At 38.6% G+C, this 19,569-nt stretch overlaps 2 protein-coding genes across 5 annotated transcripts in view; one reads left to right on the top strand and one right to left on the bottom strand.

The window, feature by feature from the left end:
• The window catches only part of CtBP (C-terminal binding protein), a 54,849-nt gene extending 48,416 nt beyond the window's left edge, over nucleotides 1–6,433 (top strand). For 3 of the 4 annotated variants that reach the window (XM_043410784.1, XM_043410785.1, XM_043410786.1), the window contains exon 8: nucleotides 544–6,433. In XM_043410784.1, coding sequence (XP_043266719.1) covers nucleotides 544–928 — 385 coding nt within the window. In that variant the 3' untranslated portion in view covers nucleotides 929–6,433. The remainder of the gene's footprint in view (nucleotides 1–543) is intronic. The other variant, XM_043410787.1, reaches the window with a different exon arrangement.
• Nucleotides 6,346–18,821, bottom strand: LOC122405803 (protein glass-like). Its single transcript, XM_043410788.1, has 7 exons — nucleotides 17,277–18,821; nucleotides 15,855–16,140; nucleotides 14,237–14,570; nucleotides 12,771–13,043; nucleotides 11,505–11,831; nucleotides 9,607–9,774; nucleotides 6,346–7,507 (listed from the first exon to the last, which is right to left on the bottom strand). The coding sequence occupies exons 2-7, from the start codon at nucleotides 15,916–15,918 to the stop codon at nucleotides 7,342–7,344; spliced, it is 1,332 nt and encodes a 443-aa protein (XP_043266723.1). The 5' UTR covers nucleotides 15,919–16,140; nucleotides 17,277–18,821; the 3' UTR covers nucleotides 6,346–7,341.
• Between the last annotated feature and the right edge of the window lie 748 nt (nucleotides 18,822–19,569).

Raw genomic sequence — 19,569 nt, 5'->3', positions numbered from 1 at the left:
AAATAAAAGAATTCCCTTTTCATAGAAAAAAGAGAAACTCGCTTTTGCAACTAATCCTCTCGAGTCCGCATACAGATAAAATAATACTATCATGAGCTGCTAATTGAAGAAAACACAAGCAAATAACCTTACAAAAAAGTTTAATCTAGAATATTCCTTTATCCAAGAGTTTAGAGAAAAAGAGCAAACAAGCAAAAATGTATCTTGCACGGGAAAAAACGATGTGGATAACTTTTTGCAGAAACACATTTTCAAGCAGATGTTAACGGTCTCGGGTGTAAAACAGCAAAAAAAAAACAGAGAAAGAAAGAACGAAAAAGTGTGAAAAAGCCAAAAATCCGAAAAAGAAAACAAAAAACAAACAAAGCCGAGAATTGAGAGTGTGTTAGAGAAAACAAAAGCGACGCGCGACGCGCGCGGTTATAGAGATGCGGTATCGAGAAACAAAAAAAAACGTTTGGATAGAGATTGGGATTTTGGTCACGTTGTGAAAGGAGAGGCGGATTTTATCCAAGTGGCCAATATCTTTTCGCTTTCTCACAGCAGCTATCCCGAGGCGATCAACGGCGGATACTACGCTGGAGCATTGCCGATTCAACAGGCACATTCGACTACTCCTCACGATTCTGCGCCTCCACCTCCAGGTGGTCACTCGGTCGTCGGTGGTGGTGGCGGCGGTGGTGGTGGTGGTGGGGGTGGTGGTGGCGGTGGTGGAGGTGGTGGCGGCGGTGGTCCAAACTCGTCATCGGGTGGCGGTGGTGCGGGTGGACCGACCGGACCTTCGGGACCAACGGTCGGCGGTGGTGGCGGTGGTGGGGCCGGTGGTCCCGCTTCGGCTCCACCAACTGGCGGATTGCCGGGTTTACCACACAGCATAGTGAGCGAGCCTGACCCCCGGCCGAGCCCACCTGCTCCGAGTCCCCGTTGACCTTGAACCCCCCTCCCCCCGCCCCTAACATTCACTTCAACCACCAACCTTCGACCTGAAAACAAATATCCCTGCCGTACCACCTCCAATTCCCACACTGCTCCCCACTCCCTACTCCCTTTATCTCCTCCCTCTCCCGTTCACGAACAAAATCCTTAGACACGCATGGACACTATTAAAGATTTATCAACTATTACAAACAACAATATAAATAAGACACAACAACAACAACAACAACAACTTAAACAAGAAGAAACAAAAAAAACATCGCAGACGGAATACGCAGAGACACGTACATACACGATATTAATTTGAAAGCATAGAATAATAAATATCACGCGTATGAGATACACTAACACCCCGAAGAGCTCGACACGAGAGAACTTTGCTCGGAGAATTCGGTTAACGCGTTTATACACATCATTACGATATACATTAACACGTATGCGCATACATACATGTATACGTATTTGATTATATCTATACATATATACATGTATGTATGCATTTACCAATGATACGGGAAAGAAAACAACCTCCGACGACAACGACGACTACGACCGGCCGATTATTAAAACTGACGTGTGTGCACTATCCAATGTGTGCTCCAAAATCTGTCCGCTGCTTCCGAGATACGTGCGCGCGTGCGAACTCCCGCGCAAGATAGAAGAAAAAAGAAAGAGTAAGAGAGAGAGAGAAAGAGAGAGTAATGAACGTTGACCGAACGAAAGTCACTTTGCGAACGTGTGAGATCAAACGACGAGAGATTGTTGATTATGTACCAGAATGTGAATTGGGACTAAGAGCGAGGATACACCTATTTCGAACTATTATTATTATTATTAATATTATTATTGTTATATTATCTTTTTCCATTTTATTTTCCACGGTTCTATCGAAATTTGTGCTACGCGTTCTTGGCTGATAAGTTTTTTTTTTTCTTTTGACAGAGATTTGTCGTACCTCGACAAGAATAAATACAATTCGGTCTAGATTACGATGTTAGGTCGATTTATTTCTTCTTTCTGTTCCAATGGTTTTTCGGTTCCGTTTTTTTCTCGACTCTGAACAGTCGGGCTGACTTTTGACGGAGGGTTTGCATTGGTATTCGTCACTGCGAATCCGTCCGTGTACCTCCTGTGACCTCACCTCTTCCCACAAAATTTGTGGTATTTCCTTCTTTTCGTTCCTCATATTTTCTGTATGGTGGACAGAAGTTTTTCGTCGCTTCCAACAAAAATTGATATTGCCGTGTATTAGGGACGAAAAAAATGTTTTTTTTTTCTCGCCATTTATAATTCTCGACCACATGGTCACGTCTTCTGTCAATTTATCTTTCACTCGCAAAAATTCTCTCGTCCCGCTCAGCCGAAGGCAGTATGTCAAATTTTCATAGTGATTTTGTAAAAAAAAAAAAAAATAAAAAAAATAAAAGAAAATCATTAAATCAATCTTCCTTTGAATAATACTCGCAGCGTGGTTTTTTCTTCCCATACATACGGACACGTACACGTACGAACGATTTTTTGTTCGTCGAAATGTTTTCAAAAACAAAATTATGCGAAGAGACGACGGCGATCGGGAGAAAAACGAAGTTTTTCCATATTATTTTCAAGATTCAATAACGAGAAGATACGATGCAAATTTTGAATCATACGTCGAGGAAGAATCGAACATAATATATGGGCTCTGCCTGCACTCAGTGTTTTTCGTTTTTTCTTTATCTTTCTTTTTTTGCTCGATGCGTATACGTCAGTAATAATAATCATTTTTTGGTCAAACGTCCGCAAATGTGCTACGTCAAAGTTTGTTGTTTTTCTTTATGCTTTACAATATGTACAGTTGTGAAAATCCTTTGGAGTATTTTGTAACTTTCATGTTAGCTGGTGTGAAATGATTTGCCGATCAAGAGAAAGAAAGAGAGAGAGAGAGATAGACTGCTGTACAAAGCGTGCAAAAATGATCAACCCTTTGATGAAATTGGAATCCCTCGTGATTGTTGGAAAAAATAATAACGAATTGTCAAAACTTAACCAAATCTCTCGAACTTCCTTTCGTCAAAATAACATCTAAAACAACAAATTAGCTAATGTTACACGACGCAGCATCCACCAAACGTCTTCTGTGACTCCTGCGACTTTCGAAATAATAATTTCGTCCCACTCTTGACACGTGACTAAACGAAAGATGAGCGATTTGCGTTTTTTTTTCTCTTAATATATTTCGTATGGCGATAGTGGCTGAGGGCACTTATTGTAACCTTTATGGAATTCATTGCGCTCTCAACTGAGCGGAAATCTATTTTTAACCGTCTGATTCCTTGAGTACCTAGTACTGCGCGAATTCAAGACTCCAAATATTAAAAAAAACTGATAAAAACTAATAAAACGTACAAAAAATGAAGCTTCGACTGAGATTGAAATCATCGTTATTCGTCATCGGTAAATTTGTATGGATTATGGTTCCTAAGTGTTGATTTTTATTATTTGTACGATTGACAATGTTCCCACAGCCACCGCTTTTTTGCGGTGGAATAATTTCTCGACTAGTGCACCATCCGCAGATTGAGTACACCGCGATTGTTTGATCAAACGATTGATGTATGATTACAAAAACAGGCAGAAAATTAATCCATCGTTATATGTGAGATATCGAAGCAGAGCACTTTCATGACGGCTTTAGACCTTACAAGCAGTTTGTTAAGTAACACTTTATTGTTATTTAACAAGCCGCGATTGCGCCCTCATCTAAATCGCTGAGACTTTGGAGTATTCCTCATTGGAGTGCAATGGAATTCAAGAAAATTAGTGGAAATGGAGAATAGAAAATTTTCCATTGTCGAAAACTTCAACGTCGAAAACTTCAAAGCTGCATACACTTTTCTGCACTGATTGGCAATTTGTCGTGTAAACCCGATTGGTCAACCAGAACGCAATCACCATTGTAAAAGTGCGGAAAGTTTATTGAAAACACGAATCTACAAGCTGACCATCGATACAAATGAACGATTACACGCTCTTCGAAACGTGCGTGATTGAAATATTTGCGCGCGCGTGTGTGTGTGTGTGTGTTTCGGTATGTGTGCGTGTCGTGTGTTTGGAAAAGTGAAAAGAAACGAGTTTTATTAACCGGTAATCGTATAATGCGAGTATAATTATTACAATAATATGTTGATTGGCATGCCCATTGGTGGTAACCCGTATTTCGTCTTCTTTGAAGTGGCAGCCCATTTGATAAGTAGAAAAGTAATGCGGCGTACATGTTTTCAAGGTACACGAGGAATCGAGATGGCGAGCGAGTATTCAATAATAATTTCTTTGTTCAATTCTTGATAAAAAAAATGAAGCAACATGATAAAAATTGAATAAAAATGTAAACGAGCGGAAAGAGAATAGAGTCCGAAAGCAAGAGAATAACGAAATGTTACAAAGTTTCGCGTTAGAGTAACACATATCGATTTAGTTTTTTTTCTCTACTAAATCTCGTATTATTTTTCTTTTTTTTCTCTATTGATAATAGTTGAGGAATCTATGCATGCGTGAGCACGCGTGTCCGCATTCGGGACCCGTACAGACGAAATATTATCCTGGAATTCAGTAATCTCCGAAGGCATCGTTTAACGCGTTCGCAAATAAATATAAAAATGAAATGAACAGTAGGAATACGACTAGGGAATGAAAAAAAAAAAAAAAAAAAACATTGAAAATGGACAACGGCAAATGAAAATCAGAATTTTGTTTTTTTTTTCTTTAGAAAAAATCGAGGAACGAAAAAAAAATACGAGTCCAATTATGTATGCAAACTTGCTGTTCACAATTGTGTTTCGGTCGATTATTGTTTATGGATGTGAATTTTGTCGGCGTCGACGAACTATCGTTAGATATTCTCGTGAGAAAAAGAGCAAAGTTTAGAAAACACAACAATAAGACTACAGAGATCGTTGAAAATTCATCGAATCCCTCGATGTGTGATAAATCCGTTTGGAAGAGGAGCAAAGCTCAAGAAGTATAAAAAATGTTAGCCGAGAAGTATTCGAGGCCGGTGAAGAAAGAAGTGAAACAGGGAGCAAAGTCATTTCACCCGATATAATCAGGAGAGATTGGGACGGGGGAGCGAGAGACACATTCGATCGAGTATTGAATTACAAATGCATCACATACCATATACGGTAACATTGAATGAAGAAAGAAACATTGTTTTTTTTAACAAAAAAATTTATAATTTAATGTAAAGACAAAAGATGGAATAACCAAGTGGCAGAGACAAGGTGTGAACAGAATTCAAATATAGAAATAACACTACGTAAGAGAATTGAGGAAGCGCGCGAGGGAGGAAAAGATGAGTGGATGAGAAAAACATGTGAAAGCGAGAGGAAAAAGAGAAAGGTCGCTGTATGACGAAAGGTGGTCTGGAAAGCCCACAAAATGCTTGTTTAGACGACTCTTTAGCCAAACAGGGCCATATTTGTCTCCGCACTTCCCGTACGAATGCATAACGTAGGAGAAAAAAAAAACAAAAAACACATTATACATACTTTTTTTTCAAGAATATTATTAATTATGAATACATCATTATATATAAAAAGAGAGAAAGCGATTTAATGTTAAGGGAGAGAAAGAGAGGGAGAGAAAGAAAGAGCGAGAGCTAGAGAAATATTGATGCGTGCATAAGAGTGAAAAAACGAGAGAGAAATTTTGACGGATGATATAGACAAAGAGGAGAGAGAGAGAGAGAGAGAGAGAGAGAGTGAGCGAGCGAGCGAGAGAAAGAGAATACCAAGAAAAAAAAACAACGCTACGCTATTGGAGAAAATGAAGTTGTTCTTATATAGTTTTAATTTTGTGAAAAGAGGCGAAAATTAATGTGACTATGCGAAATCCGAAGTATGTGGGGAAGAAAAAATAATCCTGTCCATCAACAGTAACCCATTCAACATCCGATCGATCACACGAGGTCTCCCCTTTCTCTTTCCCGTTGTCCCCACAGTCCCGCTATTTTCCTTTGTCGAAATGGAGCAGTCCCTCGGACGTGGGACTGACGAATCGAAAAAAAAACAAAAAAAAACAATGCAAAACTCCCATTAACATCGATCCATTTTCTTTTCATCAGTTGCGTTTTTTTTTCATAAAAATTCATACATGTATATACTTATGTTTTTGCGTGGCATGCTTATATACATGTATACGCATTATCCTTCGTCCTTTGACTTCCCCTCCCAACTCCTATCCCATCCCCTCGACAAAGCGTCGAAATCAGCCTCATCATTCTACGATTATACAAAAAATGAAAATGCAAGAATGAATAAAAAAATAAGAAGGAATGACGAGTTAAGGGAAAAAGACGGAATTTAACTGATGAGGAAGTATGAGAGATGCAGAAGGGCAAAAATAACAGAATAAAATGAAACAACCACAAGATGAGAAGTAAATGTGGTGAAAACCGCAACATTAATATTAGTTATAATTAATAATAATAATTATAATAAATACAATATTTGTACAATAATCAACGGTGCTGTGGTGAATGCTGCAGATACCTTTTTATCCGATGATTTATATCCCCTCACCTTCCTTCAGTCGTTTTTCTTCCTTTTTTTTTTCTCAATAATGTTCAAGCTTGCATCGTTGAAATGATCGCATTTCAACTTTTCTTCCATTCGAATAATTAGTTAGACTTTTATTCATTCTATTCACCCCAAACATTGAGATGGTTTGAAAATAAAAATAAATTAATATATCTTTCGTTGCGTTCAGGCGTTGCATACAACAACTCATGATTTTTTTCTTTTGAAAATTGTGATTTTCGTAATTAATTAACTTTTATTCCGACGATCGATCGGTAGCTACTTTCGTGAGAACGTGACAAAACTTTCTTCTGTACTTGTAATTTTTAACATTCACCTGTTGAAGCAAGAGATATTTGTTTTTTTTTATCAGGAACTCAACGTTGCTAAAATGAATAGGAAAATCTCAGAAATTGGAAAATAAATAAATAAAAATAAAAAATATTTTACATTCCCTTTCAACGATGCGAATTTTTCGATACTTTCACGGTTCAAAACGACTCGTGCCAATTTTCTTTCGCATTATTTTTTTTCTATATTTATATATGTATATGTGTTGTTCACTATAACGTTGCGTTTGCGCATTCATAACGATGAAGATTTTCGTTGGTTTGTTTGTTTTTTTTGTTACTTCGAAAATCAATAAATTCACGGGGATCGAAGGGACGAAAATAGGGAATTTCTGCTCGGATATAATTTTCGTCGTCTCTTTTTCGGTCTTTTTATATATTGACTCGCGTTGTAATTTAATCTACTAGTGATTTCGTTGTAAGCTCGTTCCGAGTCGGATAACCGGTATACGACAGCACTGCGGCAATGTATCACCGTTCATTGGGTGTAGCGTGGTGTGTCACGTTAAAGAGCCACCGTGAACCCTCATGTGCCTGTTTAGATTGCCACTCTGACTGAACCTCAGCAAGCAAAGCTTGCACTGATAAGGCTTCTCACCCGAATGAATTCTCAGATGTTTTGTTAGGGTCGAACTGTCCGAGAACGCTTTCTTGCAGAATCTGCACCTGGAATCATCATTAACATCGAAATTACATTTTTATTTATCTCATAATCGCTGATGGGGCCGTCTTGAGGCCAATGAGTCTATCCAAATTTTTGAAACATCGTGTTCTCGTTCATTTTCATAATAATATTTTCAGAAATTTTTTGTCAATACTGTGGATTAAAATTTGACATTATGCAATTTTTTAAAAACTGAAAAAATTAAAAAATTTTGTATTTTTCTATGGTCTATCAAAAAAGAATCTCAGTGCTAACTTTTTTCGGTGATCATTAATTCAAGTTTTTCTGTACAAATGTATTTTACTCCAATAAGATTTTTATTCTTCAATTGACTGAAATATTTTCTACGCTTGAATCGCAGTTATGAGCGCTATTCGACTTTTTTTTTTTAATAGAGTGTTAATGGACATCAACTTTACCTAAGGGAGTTCATCTGGTAATCGAATTAACAAAGAGATTTCAGTGGTTCTCTCGTCTCTATATATGAAATTTGCAGGCTTTGACAAACAATTCTTGCAGAAACTTTCATAAGTGATAGAAAAAATATCTAAAGAATATGTTTACAGAATCGTAAAATCCATTCAATACTTATAAAGTTCGCAATTAATAATTTTTTTTTTCGAAAAATGGTGATTATTGGGAGGTTAACCCATAAACTTTTGAACACTGATTGTGACACGAATGCGCGTGAAAAATTCTGTCAATAACAGCTGTATAGACAGTACAGGTTACGAGGTCACGGCGTTGCCAAACTCACTGGACCGACTACGCCAGTCGCACACTAATTTTTCTTTTGACTAACTCGGTACCAAATGAACTTCCTTAAATTTAACGAAATTTTGACTTGATTCAGGTTTCTTAAAATAAGGTGAGTATTCGCAAAGGCGGGAGCTTTGGAACAAGAGAATCGCTACGGGGCTGTTTCCCGTTACTTTCAATTTCAATGTTCATGAATTTTCAAATGTTTATAATCGAGATAGAAAGATAAGAGTGTCGTGTTTCGATAAGGGATTTTAAAACTTGAACTTTTCGGATGTACTCAAAAGTACAAAAACTGTATTTTTTATCGACTTGATTCCTCGAAAATTAGTTCACGACCGACCTCGTTGAAATTTTGCACACTTTTCCTAGATACAATTGGGCAATGATCGAACGATGATTTTTTGCTTCGATTACATTTCACTTCACGAATTCATTAATAAATTATAATTCCGATATAGTTTTATTTCTTCGTTCAATCACGAGTTAGATGGGAGATCGGGGCAAAACGGTGTATTCGCGTTATTTATAGTACTTAAAAAATTTTCAAAAAAAAGCTTCAAAAAGAAAGAGAAAGAAGAAATTTTTGGTTGGTACCCGAGCCAAAAACGCGGGTGATAAGCACGCGATTTGAGGTCGTCTAATTTCATTCTTGTCGAGCGTTCACTATTTTTCATCATGCTTGCGCTGAAAGTTCAACTTTATAATTTCGGAAAGTTGAACCTTCGGCGCATGAATGATGAAACATTTTTTTTCTCGAAAATTGCAAAAAATTACAGTAGGGTTTTTGACGTTTGAGAATAAGCAATAGATGAAGCTTCTGAAACTTCTAAAAAGCAGGATATTTTTTCCCGTAACGGGTATCCAAACACTGGTCCTCAATGGCCTCATTTTCGTAATTTTTGTATAAAATTACGTGTACACCCAAACGTCATTCTTTCATATGCTGTAAGTTCAATAGTTTGTATGAAGCAATTTTTTCATTATATTAGAATGACACTGAGTGAAAATACGTTATTTAGCCAACCGAAATCGATTTAAGGTCTTGGATAATTGCTGTCTATTTTGTGTCGCGTGTCTAGTAGTTGGAGTATCCAAAATAATTTTGAAATTTATTAAAGATAAATAAGATTGTTGTACCAAAATTTCATTGAATAATTCTATTTGGAATAATCCGTCGATTATAGTTCGATGCATGATTATCAGCCGAGAATAAAAATTGTTTAATTATCTTGAGTCACAGGACGTAGAGGAAAAATTGTCATTCTGTCACGCTGAGGAGAATTGCATCGTTGAAAAATCAGTGTGGCAACGTGAAAAAGGTCGGGAACATGAGACTCACCTGTAAGGTCGTTCTCCCGAATGTGTTCTCATGTGTGTCGTCACTGAACTACTCTGTGAAAATCTCCTGTCGCAAACTGGACATCGAAAAGGTTTCTCACCCGAATGGGTCCTCGCGTGAGCTGTTAAATTGGCTGCTTGACTGAACGCTTTCGAACATGCGTGACACCTGAATAAATCAACAAAATATTTGTCACATTTATTTTTGACGTGTTTAATTAATGAGTGTTAATATTGCTAAAATAAAAAATTATTAGCGAACGAATCTCCCATAATTGTCGCAAATTGTAAGTTTGATTTAAAATTTATGCGTTTGAGTAAATTTACATAAAATTTTCAAAAATAATTCAAGTTGCGTGTTGCTGGATTGTTGACTATTCATTGTTCGGAATATAATCTGTTCTTCGTCGTAGTATAATTAAACGATTTCCATAATCGAAAGAACTGTGTAAAAGGAACTCTCGGATTGATTTGATAAACTCTAAGCATTGTACCAACACCCGATCACAAACAACCATCACATTGATACCACGAATCAACCCACGGTAAGCAACGATTTAATTATTCTGCAGCCCAATTTTCTCGATGTATGAACTTTTATTCAACAATCCCTACCCATTTTTGGAAAACACTTCATTTTGGGAAAAACTTATATAAAATGGCCTCGTTCCCTCGCAGGAGTTGGGCTTTCAAAGGGATTCGAAATATCCCGCCGTTAACGATCTATTATCGTTGATGCAAGATCGTGACATTGATTCTAGTGAACACAGTGTCTCGAAATTTACAATGTGTTCAGGCCTCACAACTTGCTCTCTTTTTATCGCTGTTCAGCGTACGCGTATGCGCTCTCTCTCTCTATGGACAATTTCCGTATTTCTTGAATGAATGAGCGAATAAATAAAACAAATGAATCAATTCGTAAAGGAGTGTGGGGCTAAGTTCACCCCTCAAAAAAGTGTAAATTTTTCTTTTCCGATATGGAATATTGCCAAATTTCATCATCTCGCTCAGGATACTCGTTCAAAACTTGACGTTCCGTAAAAAAATTTAATTTTTTCGGAAATTCAAAATTATTTTGAAAACAAAAAATCAGCTCACGCAGTGGAGGACAAGCGTTGAAGGAGCAATAGTTATTGTGAAACTGTACATTTCTAATGGGAAAAAGAATATAATATCTTTTCTTGTTGAAAAACTGAAAAATTTGGCGATGACGCATATCAAACAAACTACAAGTACAAAATTGCTACTGTTTTCTTCAGTACATAATACAATCATTTTCATTAGTGGTACCAAAAAAAAAGCAAAAGATATGTTTTTCCTAGCTTTCAGGTGTGTTTCAACAAAAACATGAGACCACTATAAAGTTATCTCCAATGAGACAAGATGGTATCATTTTTAGCTGTATGTTAAATATTTATATTTTCAGTCCAACAGGTCGATTTCATTAATGAAACGAAAATTTCAATTTTCAAAAAAAAAAATCTTTTTCATTTATTGAATATTATGTTTTCTCAGGGACAAGTTTCGTTTTTTTGTTTGCAGGTTGTACTTTTGGTTAGTGTTCGAGTGGCGTTATATGCTGATGTATCAGGGCAAAGTAGCAAACCATAGAAATTTAAAAATACTTCTTCACTGATATTTCATTGCTGGAATTTTGTTTGTATCGATCGATTGTTAAGAAGCCATTTATTCCTATTTTCAAAAAATTCGAAATTTCAAGTAATTGTTCAACTATTTTGATTTCAATTTTTATTGTGCTGAATGGATATTGCTGCAAACTATCATCAATTAGGATGTTTTCCTCGTCGACGTTTAGTCCGAAAAGAGAGCCGAGGCTCTCATCCGATACAAATTACTTGATTCAATGTTCCCTGTATCGAAGGAAAAGCACGAATGTACCTGAAAGGTTTTTCACCAGAATGAGTCCTCAGATGTGTTTTCAGGGTGCTCGGTCTCGCGTAAGTTTTGCCACATATTCGGCACAAATTCGGTCTGCCATTGTCGTCCTGGGCAACGTTCGAGCCACCACCACCACCACCACCATTCCCGATGCAGAGCGCGTGCTCCCCCGACTGCAAACGGGGATGGGGATGGGAATGCGGATGCGGACCTAGTAGACTATTGGACGGGGGTTGATTAAGCCTCGTCTGTGCCTCGACAGGGTTGTACTGAGGGGCGGGACTCAATAGGGGCTCCACGCCCCAGGCCGACGTATACTGGTCGTACCTGCAAAACCCCATCAGACCTTTCTCAAATAAACTCCCTGCACATACGCATCCTGTTGATCCAAAACAAAAAGCAACATGGTGGCTCTCACAACTTGCCAATTTTCATTTTCTTTTTTACGCCCTCGTTCAGGATTAAATATCGCAATATTATTCGATATAAAGGGCTTATCTAGAGACGCGGTAGCGTCTTGACGCCAAGTAATAAAGGGAAGAATTTTGCAGGCAAAGCGAGTCAAGACGGGTCGTGTATTTTTTATTGCCCGATTTCCCCTTACTCGTGAAGTTCAAACGGTGGTCATTTGTTGGGAATTTATCGGATGAAAAAAATAACAGTCCCATATGATAATGTGATTTATGCGCTTATGATAAAAGATTTATTTTTTGCTGTGACATTGGGCAAATTTTACTCAGAAACGAAAGCATTTCGAGGTAGTCCGAAATCCCCAAACAAGATGTCATCTGCTTTGGAGATTTCTAACAAGATGAAAAATGTCCCAGAATATCTTCGAAACATCTAAAATACTTCGGAGTTTTTCTTTTTATATCAATTCCAAATTATTTTTCGAGAATTCTTTTCCTTTGGGCATGAATGCACTGAGGGGAATCATCGTTTTTTTGTCACTTTTTTTACCGCGAATAATTAGCAAGGACAGTCTTTTCAATTTGATATTGTCGGATGTTGCAGCGAAGTTGTTGAGTCACGTGAAAGTATGCTTTTTTCATAAAAAAACGCTTGAAGAAAAGCTCCACACAGAATTTTCCGAAAGACAAACTCAAATTTGTTGTTCCCGAGTATGGATTTTTTTTTTTTTTTCGAAAATACATAAATGTGGCAAACAATTGAACGTACAAATATGTTGGCATAATTTTGGACTTTCCCATGAATCATGGAATCAACAGAGTTCAAATTGAAGATGCCATCGAAATGCTGACTTACCCGGGATGCATGTTCATGTTCATCGTCATGTTCATCGAAACATTTACGGACATAGCAGGCCCCGGTGCGTAGTGAGTCGGAGCAACCGGTGGACCAACATTCTGCCCATAGTCCTGAACGTAATGATGAGCCGATCCTCCGGTAGAATAATAACCATTGCTCGGGCTTCCAGGGTGAACGACAGCGTGTTTCAATGATAACAAAACGTCCGCCACCCCTTCCCCGTTTGGGTTTCCGGTTCTGGGAACGCAATCTCCTCTCGTGCAGCCCCAACTGAACCGGGAATCCGAATCACAACAATTATACTCAATTTCAATATTAGATTTCAGTTGAAACGTTATTGAACCGAACCTACTGATATACGTAACGGTTTTGACCCGAGTATCGAAAATCTCTATTGTTTATTTGAAATAAAGAAGAATATTATTTGCGATCCATCACTAAGGGCTCGTGGAAGAGATAAATGTTCAACAAATTCATTTTTTTTTTCACCGCCATTCGGTCAAGTAACTCTCCGATCGAACGAAGCTCATCAACTTTGTTTCCTCTTTTGATTTTAAGTGGGTCCTGCTTTAAAAAGTCAAAAAATCGATCGTTTTTGTGAATGTATTTGAATAGTAGGAAATAACTCACGATAGTGAATTTTTCGGGATGGTTTCAAGAATATTTCATGCAGGGGTACAAAACATTTTTTTAATGTGAGAAATATTAATTTGTACATATGGTTTATGCACAAAGTTCGATTGTCGAAGTTTCTCAGCTGCGTACAATGCGGAGATCGTAATTATTGTTCGCAACAAAAATTTCAATTTTTTTTCCATTTTCATATGTTTTTCCTTCCATATGAACCTATAAAAACCCGAAAAAATTACGAAGTTCTATATTTTTAGCGAGTTTGAAAAAAAAAAACGTTTCTAAAGAAGAATATCATTTTCAACGTGCTGCAAATATAGAATTTCACAATTTTTTCGAATTTTTATAGGTTCATATGGAAGGAAGGAAGAAAATACATGAAAATGGAAAAAGAATTTGGAATTTTTGTTGCAGACAACAATTACGATCTCGGCATCGTACGCAGCTGAGAAATTTTGATAATCAAACTTTGCGCATAGACCATGTAAAAATGAGTATTTCTCACATTAAAAAAATGTTTTCACACTCTTGAAACATTCTTGCAACTATACCGAAACCCTTTTCCGCTTTCTTGATTTTTAAAAAATAATTTGAAATTTGGAAGACAACCTGCCTTGATTCGGTTTGATTAACTCTATCGAGAGATTGGAATTGAATTGATGGCGGAAATAATTGGAATCAACTGGAGTTACTCGACGACGTTTACATTCTGACCATGTCACTTTTTCGTCTCATTGCAAAGTGAAATGATTCAGCGATAGTATTGGAACCGAGTGATGAAAAAGCGATAAATAGCGTGGATTTGAGGTGCACAGACAAAGCATGAGACTCACTTGTAATTACCGGAACACGGACTGAAAAGTCCAGGAGTAAGAGGGTCCAAGTCGAGAGGTGGAAGCGGGAATCCGGCCATGTCGTCCACCCAAAAACTGGCTCCGAATTCGCTAACGATTTGGCCCTGCCCGGTATTCTGTAGCTGTTGGTTTTGGTCGGCGTTTATGTCATCAGGAGAATTTTGAAGATCCTGAAGTCGCAGGGTGCCCTGAAGACCATTCAGGGCTTCCTCGTTCGGGTTATCCGTCAAAACGTCATCGCTCGATAAGACACCGAGCGAACCGGTACACAAGCCGGATACAGGTATGTTCGCCTCGATGCTACCGACGGATCCTGTTGGCGCATCCATGACGAATCGCAATCAGTGGACGAACATGAATTATGCAACAATTTAATTGCCCAATTTGGGTTTATGGATAAAAAATAATCTGATCCATCGGCGTGTCGAGCGCAAGATTTCTCCTGCGCGTCTGACTGCACATTTACCTTTTCTACTTGCCCCTCATTCTTCCGCGAATATCTTTTCCGTCTGAAGTTTTTACTTGCATTCATTTTAAAGCACGTTTCTCACTATTGTTTAGCAGCGACAATAATCGCTTTCTACTCTCTTTATTTGAATTTTCTTTTCCTATTGTCAATTACGTTTGGTGGCATCGCAGGCAACAATTTTTTTTGTAACTATTCCAAAATATTCAAAATCGTTGAATAATTTTAATAATAGCTCGATAAAACGCGACGGCCATTTTCAACCCGTAAATCTTACGCACCAGTTCGAATTCGCTCGAGTGAAATCAAAATTGCAAAAATTATTCAAAAATCATTTTCCCCCGAATGAGTTTTTCCCGCCGGTTTGTCATCGACGGTCAACTCGATCATCAGCACGCAATTTGCCAGAAAATTTCACCCCGAAGCCATCTACTCGAGTCTGTATTTTGGGTTTTATTTCCGCCACGTAAACGTGAGTAGAAATCTCGAATTTCTCAATACGTCTAATCTTTCGTGAAATTAGTGTTTAATAATGGAAAAAATTGTGGCTGATGCCACACTCAGGATGGGTGCTAAAAAAATATTAAGGAAGTTGAGGCTGTACAGTCATTTTTTTTACCCAAAAGTGGTGACCTGTACCATTCAAAAGTTAGGCCAGTTTACAGTTTGGCAATGTTGCGTACACTTTAAAGAAAAGTTGGGGAAAAAAAGACGAAAAACTGGTGAAAGCTCGGTCGAAAACACGAACAGTGACGATCCTAGCCTCAAAAAACTGCACGGAAAACAGATTATTATTAATATAATCTCAGCAAATCTCCTAATAAATCTGAAAAAAATTGACATTATTCGGCAAGCCTTGCTCATGTTGCCCAAAAAATTTCATATTTTTAGCATCATTTTTAACGGAGATATCACTAAATGTGTCTTGACTTCCATAAGATTACATGTTATTTGGCCCAAATTGTTATTGATTTTTCTCAGCAACGACGCTTCTAAACTGTCTGAAAATTTAACTGATTTTTTTTTACACTTCACTTTATAAGATGCAATCGGTTTAAAAGCGGTGACATCATTTTCATTCTAATGCCTCAACTTCCTTAATGAGAATCGAATGATGAGAGCATAACTCACCTGAACCGAGGGTATACGGCGACTCCGAGTTGTTCGCCGGATGGTGGTTCTGCAGAAACTCCATCTCTAGGAAATATCACTTCGCAGCTTCCCTCAGTGAAACCCCCTCGAACACCCTCGCCTTTTGGCTTGTATAAAGCGATGTAGAGAGAACTCCTCTCACAGCATCCCCCTTGCCCCTCCTCCCCGTTTTCTGCTATTACTTTCTATCTCTTTTGCTCTTTCGCTCTAGTACAAAGACCCGCTGATCCAGCCCCTTCGGTCGTCCTGGTAACGGTACATTGCTCTGCGGATCCCCAAGGTATGTGCGGTCAATTTCACTTGAAAATATTATACGAGCTGTGCGTATACATCGACCAATGTGGCGGTATCAGTGGCGGGGAAACCGATAAAATGGATCGTAGTATAGAGAGGGTTGTACAAATCAAACTAAACGTTGGCATCAGCCATTCGAGCTGCTCCCACGATTCAGGCTTCAATTAATTCGCGTGATGTTCTATTGCAATTGTTTTTCCACCTTTATTCCCAGGATTTAATCATTATTCTCTCAACATTTTCCATCCACTTCCGCGCTGTCGGACGCAGTTGCTTTCAATTCTATTTACGTTTTCTCTCTATTGAGAACCTTTCTACTGTTTTTTTTTTCGTTTATAAACCATCGAAGATTTTAACAGTTATGCGTAGTATCATGGAGCCTGGGTACTTGTAATCTTCCATTTAAATTGATGAAAGTCAGAGTACAAGTCACTCGCGAAGCAAATCCGAGTGAGAATGAGTATTCAGAGTGAAATACGCACGAACGAAAGTGCTTGTGCTATCTTCAATGATGACATTCGTGTGATTATTGAAATGAACGAATTCTCCTTAATAAAATTGAGAGCGACGAGCCACGAATCTTCTGCGATTGATTTCCAGTGCAAAAGCTCCTTTCCAAAAACCATTTGTTTTCAAAAACATAATCATAATAATCGCGTAGAAGTTGAGGAATTTGCTCAATATATTGCTTGCTTCCCGAAAATAAGTCGCACGCAATATTTAACACTAAAGCATCCAATAAACTTGAAAAACATGCCAATAAGCAAAATGAAATTCACTCGATTTCCCATAACTGGAAGTGAGATCTAAAAAGGGGTCGCTTGCTACGAAAAAGCACAATCTTGCATCGGAAATTGGGTAGCGAGCTAGAATGCCACGCAGCCACAAGAGACATTCACCCGGCAGCTTATCCGGAATGAATCGAGGCGACTATTTCTCGATTAAATCGCGACGGAATGATTGAAAAATGGAATCTTGATGGGGATGGAAATGGCAATTTTATGAATGACCGAAAGAGAGTTGCGTGCACGTGGATATAAAGCATGTATACATATATATTCGTATGTATACATATATATAATGTACGAAGCGTGTGTCAGGAAGTACCTTTATGGCTTGGAAGACCTGCCGGTATATATAAAACCTGGTGAGATATTTTCATTCATAGATTCCGAAACCATGCGTAGCTTCCCACGTGTTGATCCAGCGCTCGGTAAATCAACATCTAAATCCCCTGGTGAATGCGTTTTTCTCCAATTTCTCGGACACCGAGTTTCGTTTAGGAACTGAGAAAAATCGTGTCCGACCACTAGCGGAAGTCACTACTGGAGATCGCACACTGCTCATTATTCGCAGTTCTTAACACACGAATCGAAGGTAAACGCGAACGAAGCGATTCATCATTCGGCAGCACGTCGGTCAAGCGCGCCCACCTTCAGTCTCACTTTGAAACTCTTCGATGTCATAATTTAGTAGTTACCAAGAACTTTGTGCGCGAGATGAAAAAATCTTTGTGATTGCGAATTTCGGTAAAGTTGGCAAAAAATTGGAATCGCCGGTTCGAATTGGGGGGCGGAAAGCTGTTAGAAGTGGCCACGACCTCTCTTCGTACTAGTCAAACATTGCATCGTCCCACCTCTCACCCTTGCGAGACTACTGACCAACAACCGTGTAACGTTGCGCTCTAACGGCGATCAACCCCACTCCGAGTATTTCGCAGGCACCTATGCGTGCTGTACGATTTTTTTTTTCTTATTAATCTACGCACCATTTTGGCCGGACGGTTAATCCAAAATTGGACAAATTCACAAACGAATAAATGATTGTGTCACTTGCATAATGTTCCTCTATACGCGTGATCATGGACGACGCACATTCCCGACTTTCGACTCACCTCGTCAGTGCTTATTTGCCATTTTCACACTAGCACAAAGTCCTTTTTCCATAAATTAAACTCGAGGAGTCCTGCATCCTTGAACTTCCTTTTACATATGTAAGTTTGGAATTGAACACTTTTCAATGACACGCGTCTTCGTAAAAACGCACAACCGCACGCACGCGTTAGCCGCGAGACTGTTTGGTTGAGGCCCTTTTTTCACGCTCTATATTTCCTTTTGCATCGTGCAACATTTGCAAAATGACAACACTGAGCAAGAATGGTGACGAACGAACGAAATATTCGTTGCCCAATTCTCAGTGGGCTCGAATACAAAAAAAGGGTTTCAACGAAATAAAAATCACTTTACCCCCATTGTCGAACGAAACTCATCACAGTTTTCCAGGTCAAATTGCACTATTTTCATCTACAGTAACAGCGTCGAGTCGTTGAACATAATTTTCATTTTCTTCCCATGACTGAACGAATGTGTTCAGCAAAGCGAATAAAATCACCAATCACGAGAGATGAAGGTCCAGCAGTTCGGCGAACACGTGGAGTTTGTAGGCGGACCGTGGACCCGACTGACCATGCGCTTTCCTCGCGGAGATAAAAATCACTCGTACGAAAGTTCCTCCGCGTCGCGGCGTCGCGAGATTCTCAATTCATTAACACCCACGCGCTCCTTGTCGTCAAAGTATGCACATAAGAAGCCCGCTGTCCACCTCGCAATCACCAGCCGCCGTCGAGCACGCTTTCATCCCCTTGACTAACTAACTAGCCCTCTCGTGTAAACCAAGTCAGAGTGTACCAACGGACGCCCCCACTTTAACGCTCTCTCGGAGAAAGGTCCCACTCTTCTTCCTCGTCGTCATCTCTTCTCTTCTCATTGTGCTCACAGGCGTGTGGCCATAACGCTTCATCGCGTCTCTTCCTCGTGTTTTCGTACTGCTGTGTGTGGCTTTCGTATACATATTGATATCGACGTCGCGTATACATGTATGCGCGGATAATACCGAACGGACGTACCCCATATTTGCATTTATTCTTTGGGGTACGAGATACGAGTGGCGAAAGCCTCACCTGTACGATTATATATACAGTTGTATGAGCTGAATATCCAAAAAAGTTCTCTGAACATTTTAGAAGGGAAAATGTGAAGAAATTTCTTTCGATTGTTCAATTGGATTGAAATCTTCATGCAAAATCTGTCAAAAGTTCTTTGCGATCAGAGATTCCGGCCCCTCGATCATCGTTTTCTATCATTGATACAATTATTCTAATATGCGTGGATCTATGAACTGTTTACAAAACGTCAACATGTTGTTTTGAAGGAGAATTCCACTTCGTAATTAGTTCACTAAGGAAAAAAAGTCGTTGGAACAACGAATTGTGGCGTTAAGAAGGAGTGTCAATGAAATAATTTGATCATCGCGAAGTTAAATATGATTAAACGAACAAAATAGTTTTAGGTTAAACTGCGGATTCGCGTCAATTAAAAATGTTTTTTTTTTTTTTTCAGTG

Source organism: Venturia canescens, chromosome 2 (assembly GCF_019457755.1).
Source record: "Venturia canescens isolate UGA chromosome 2, ASM1945775v1, whole genome shotgun sequence".
Classification (NCBI taxonomy): Eukaryota; Metazoa; Arthropoda; class Insecta; order Hymenoptera; family Ichneumonidae; genus Venturia; species Venturia canescens.
This window is presented reverse-complemented; position numbering and strand designations above follow the sequence as displayed.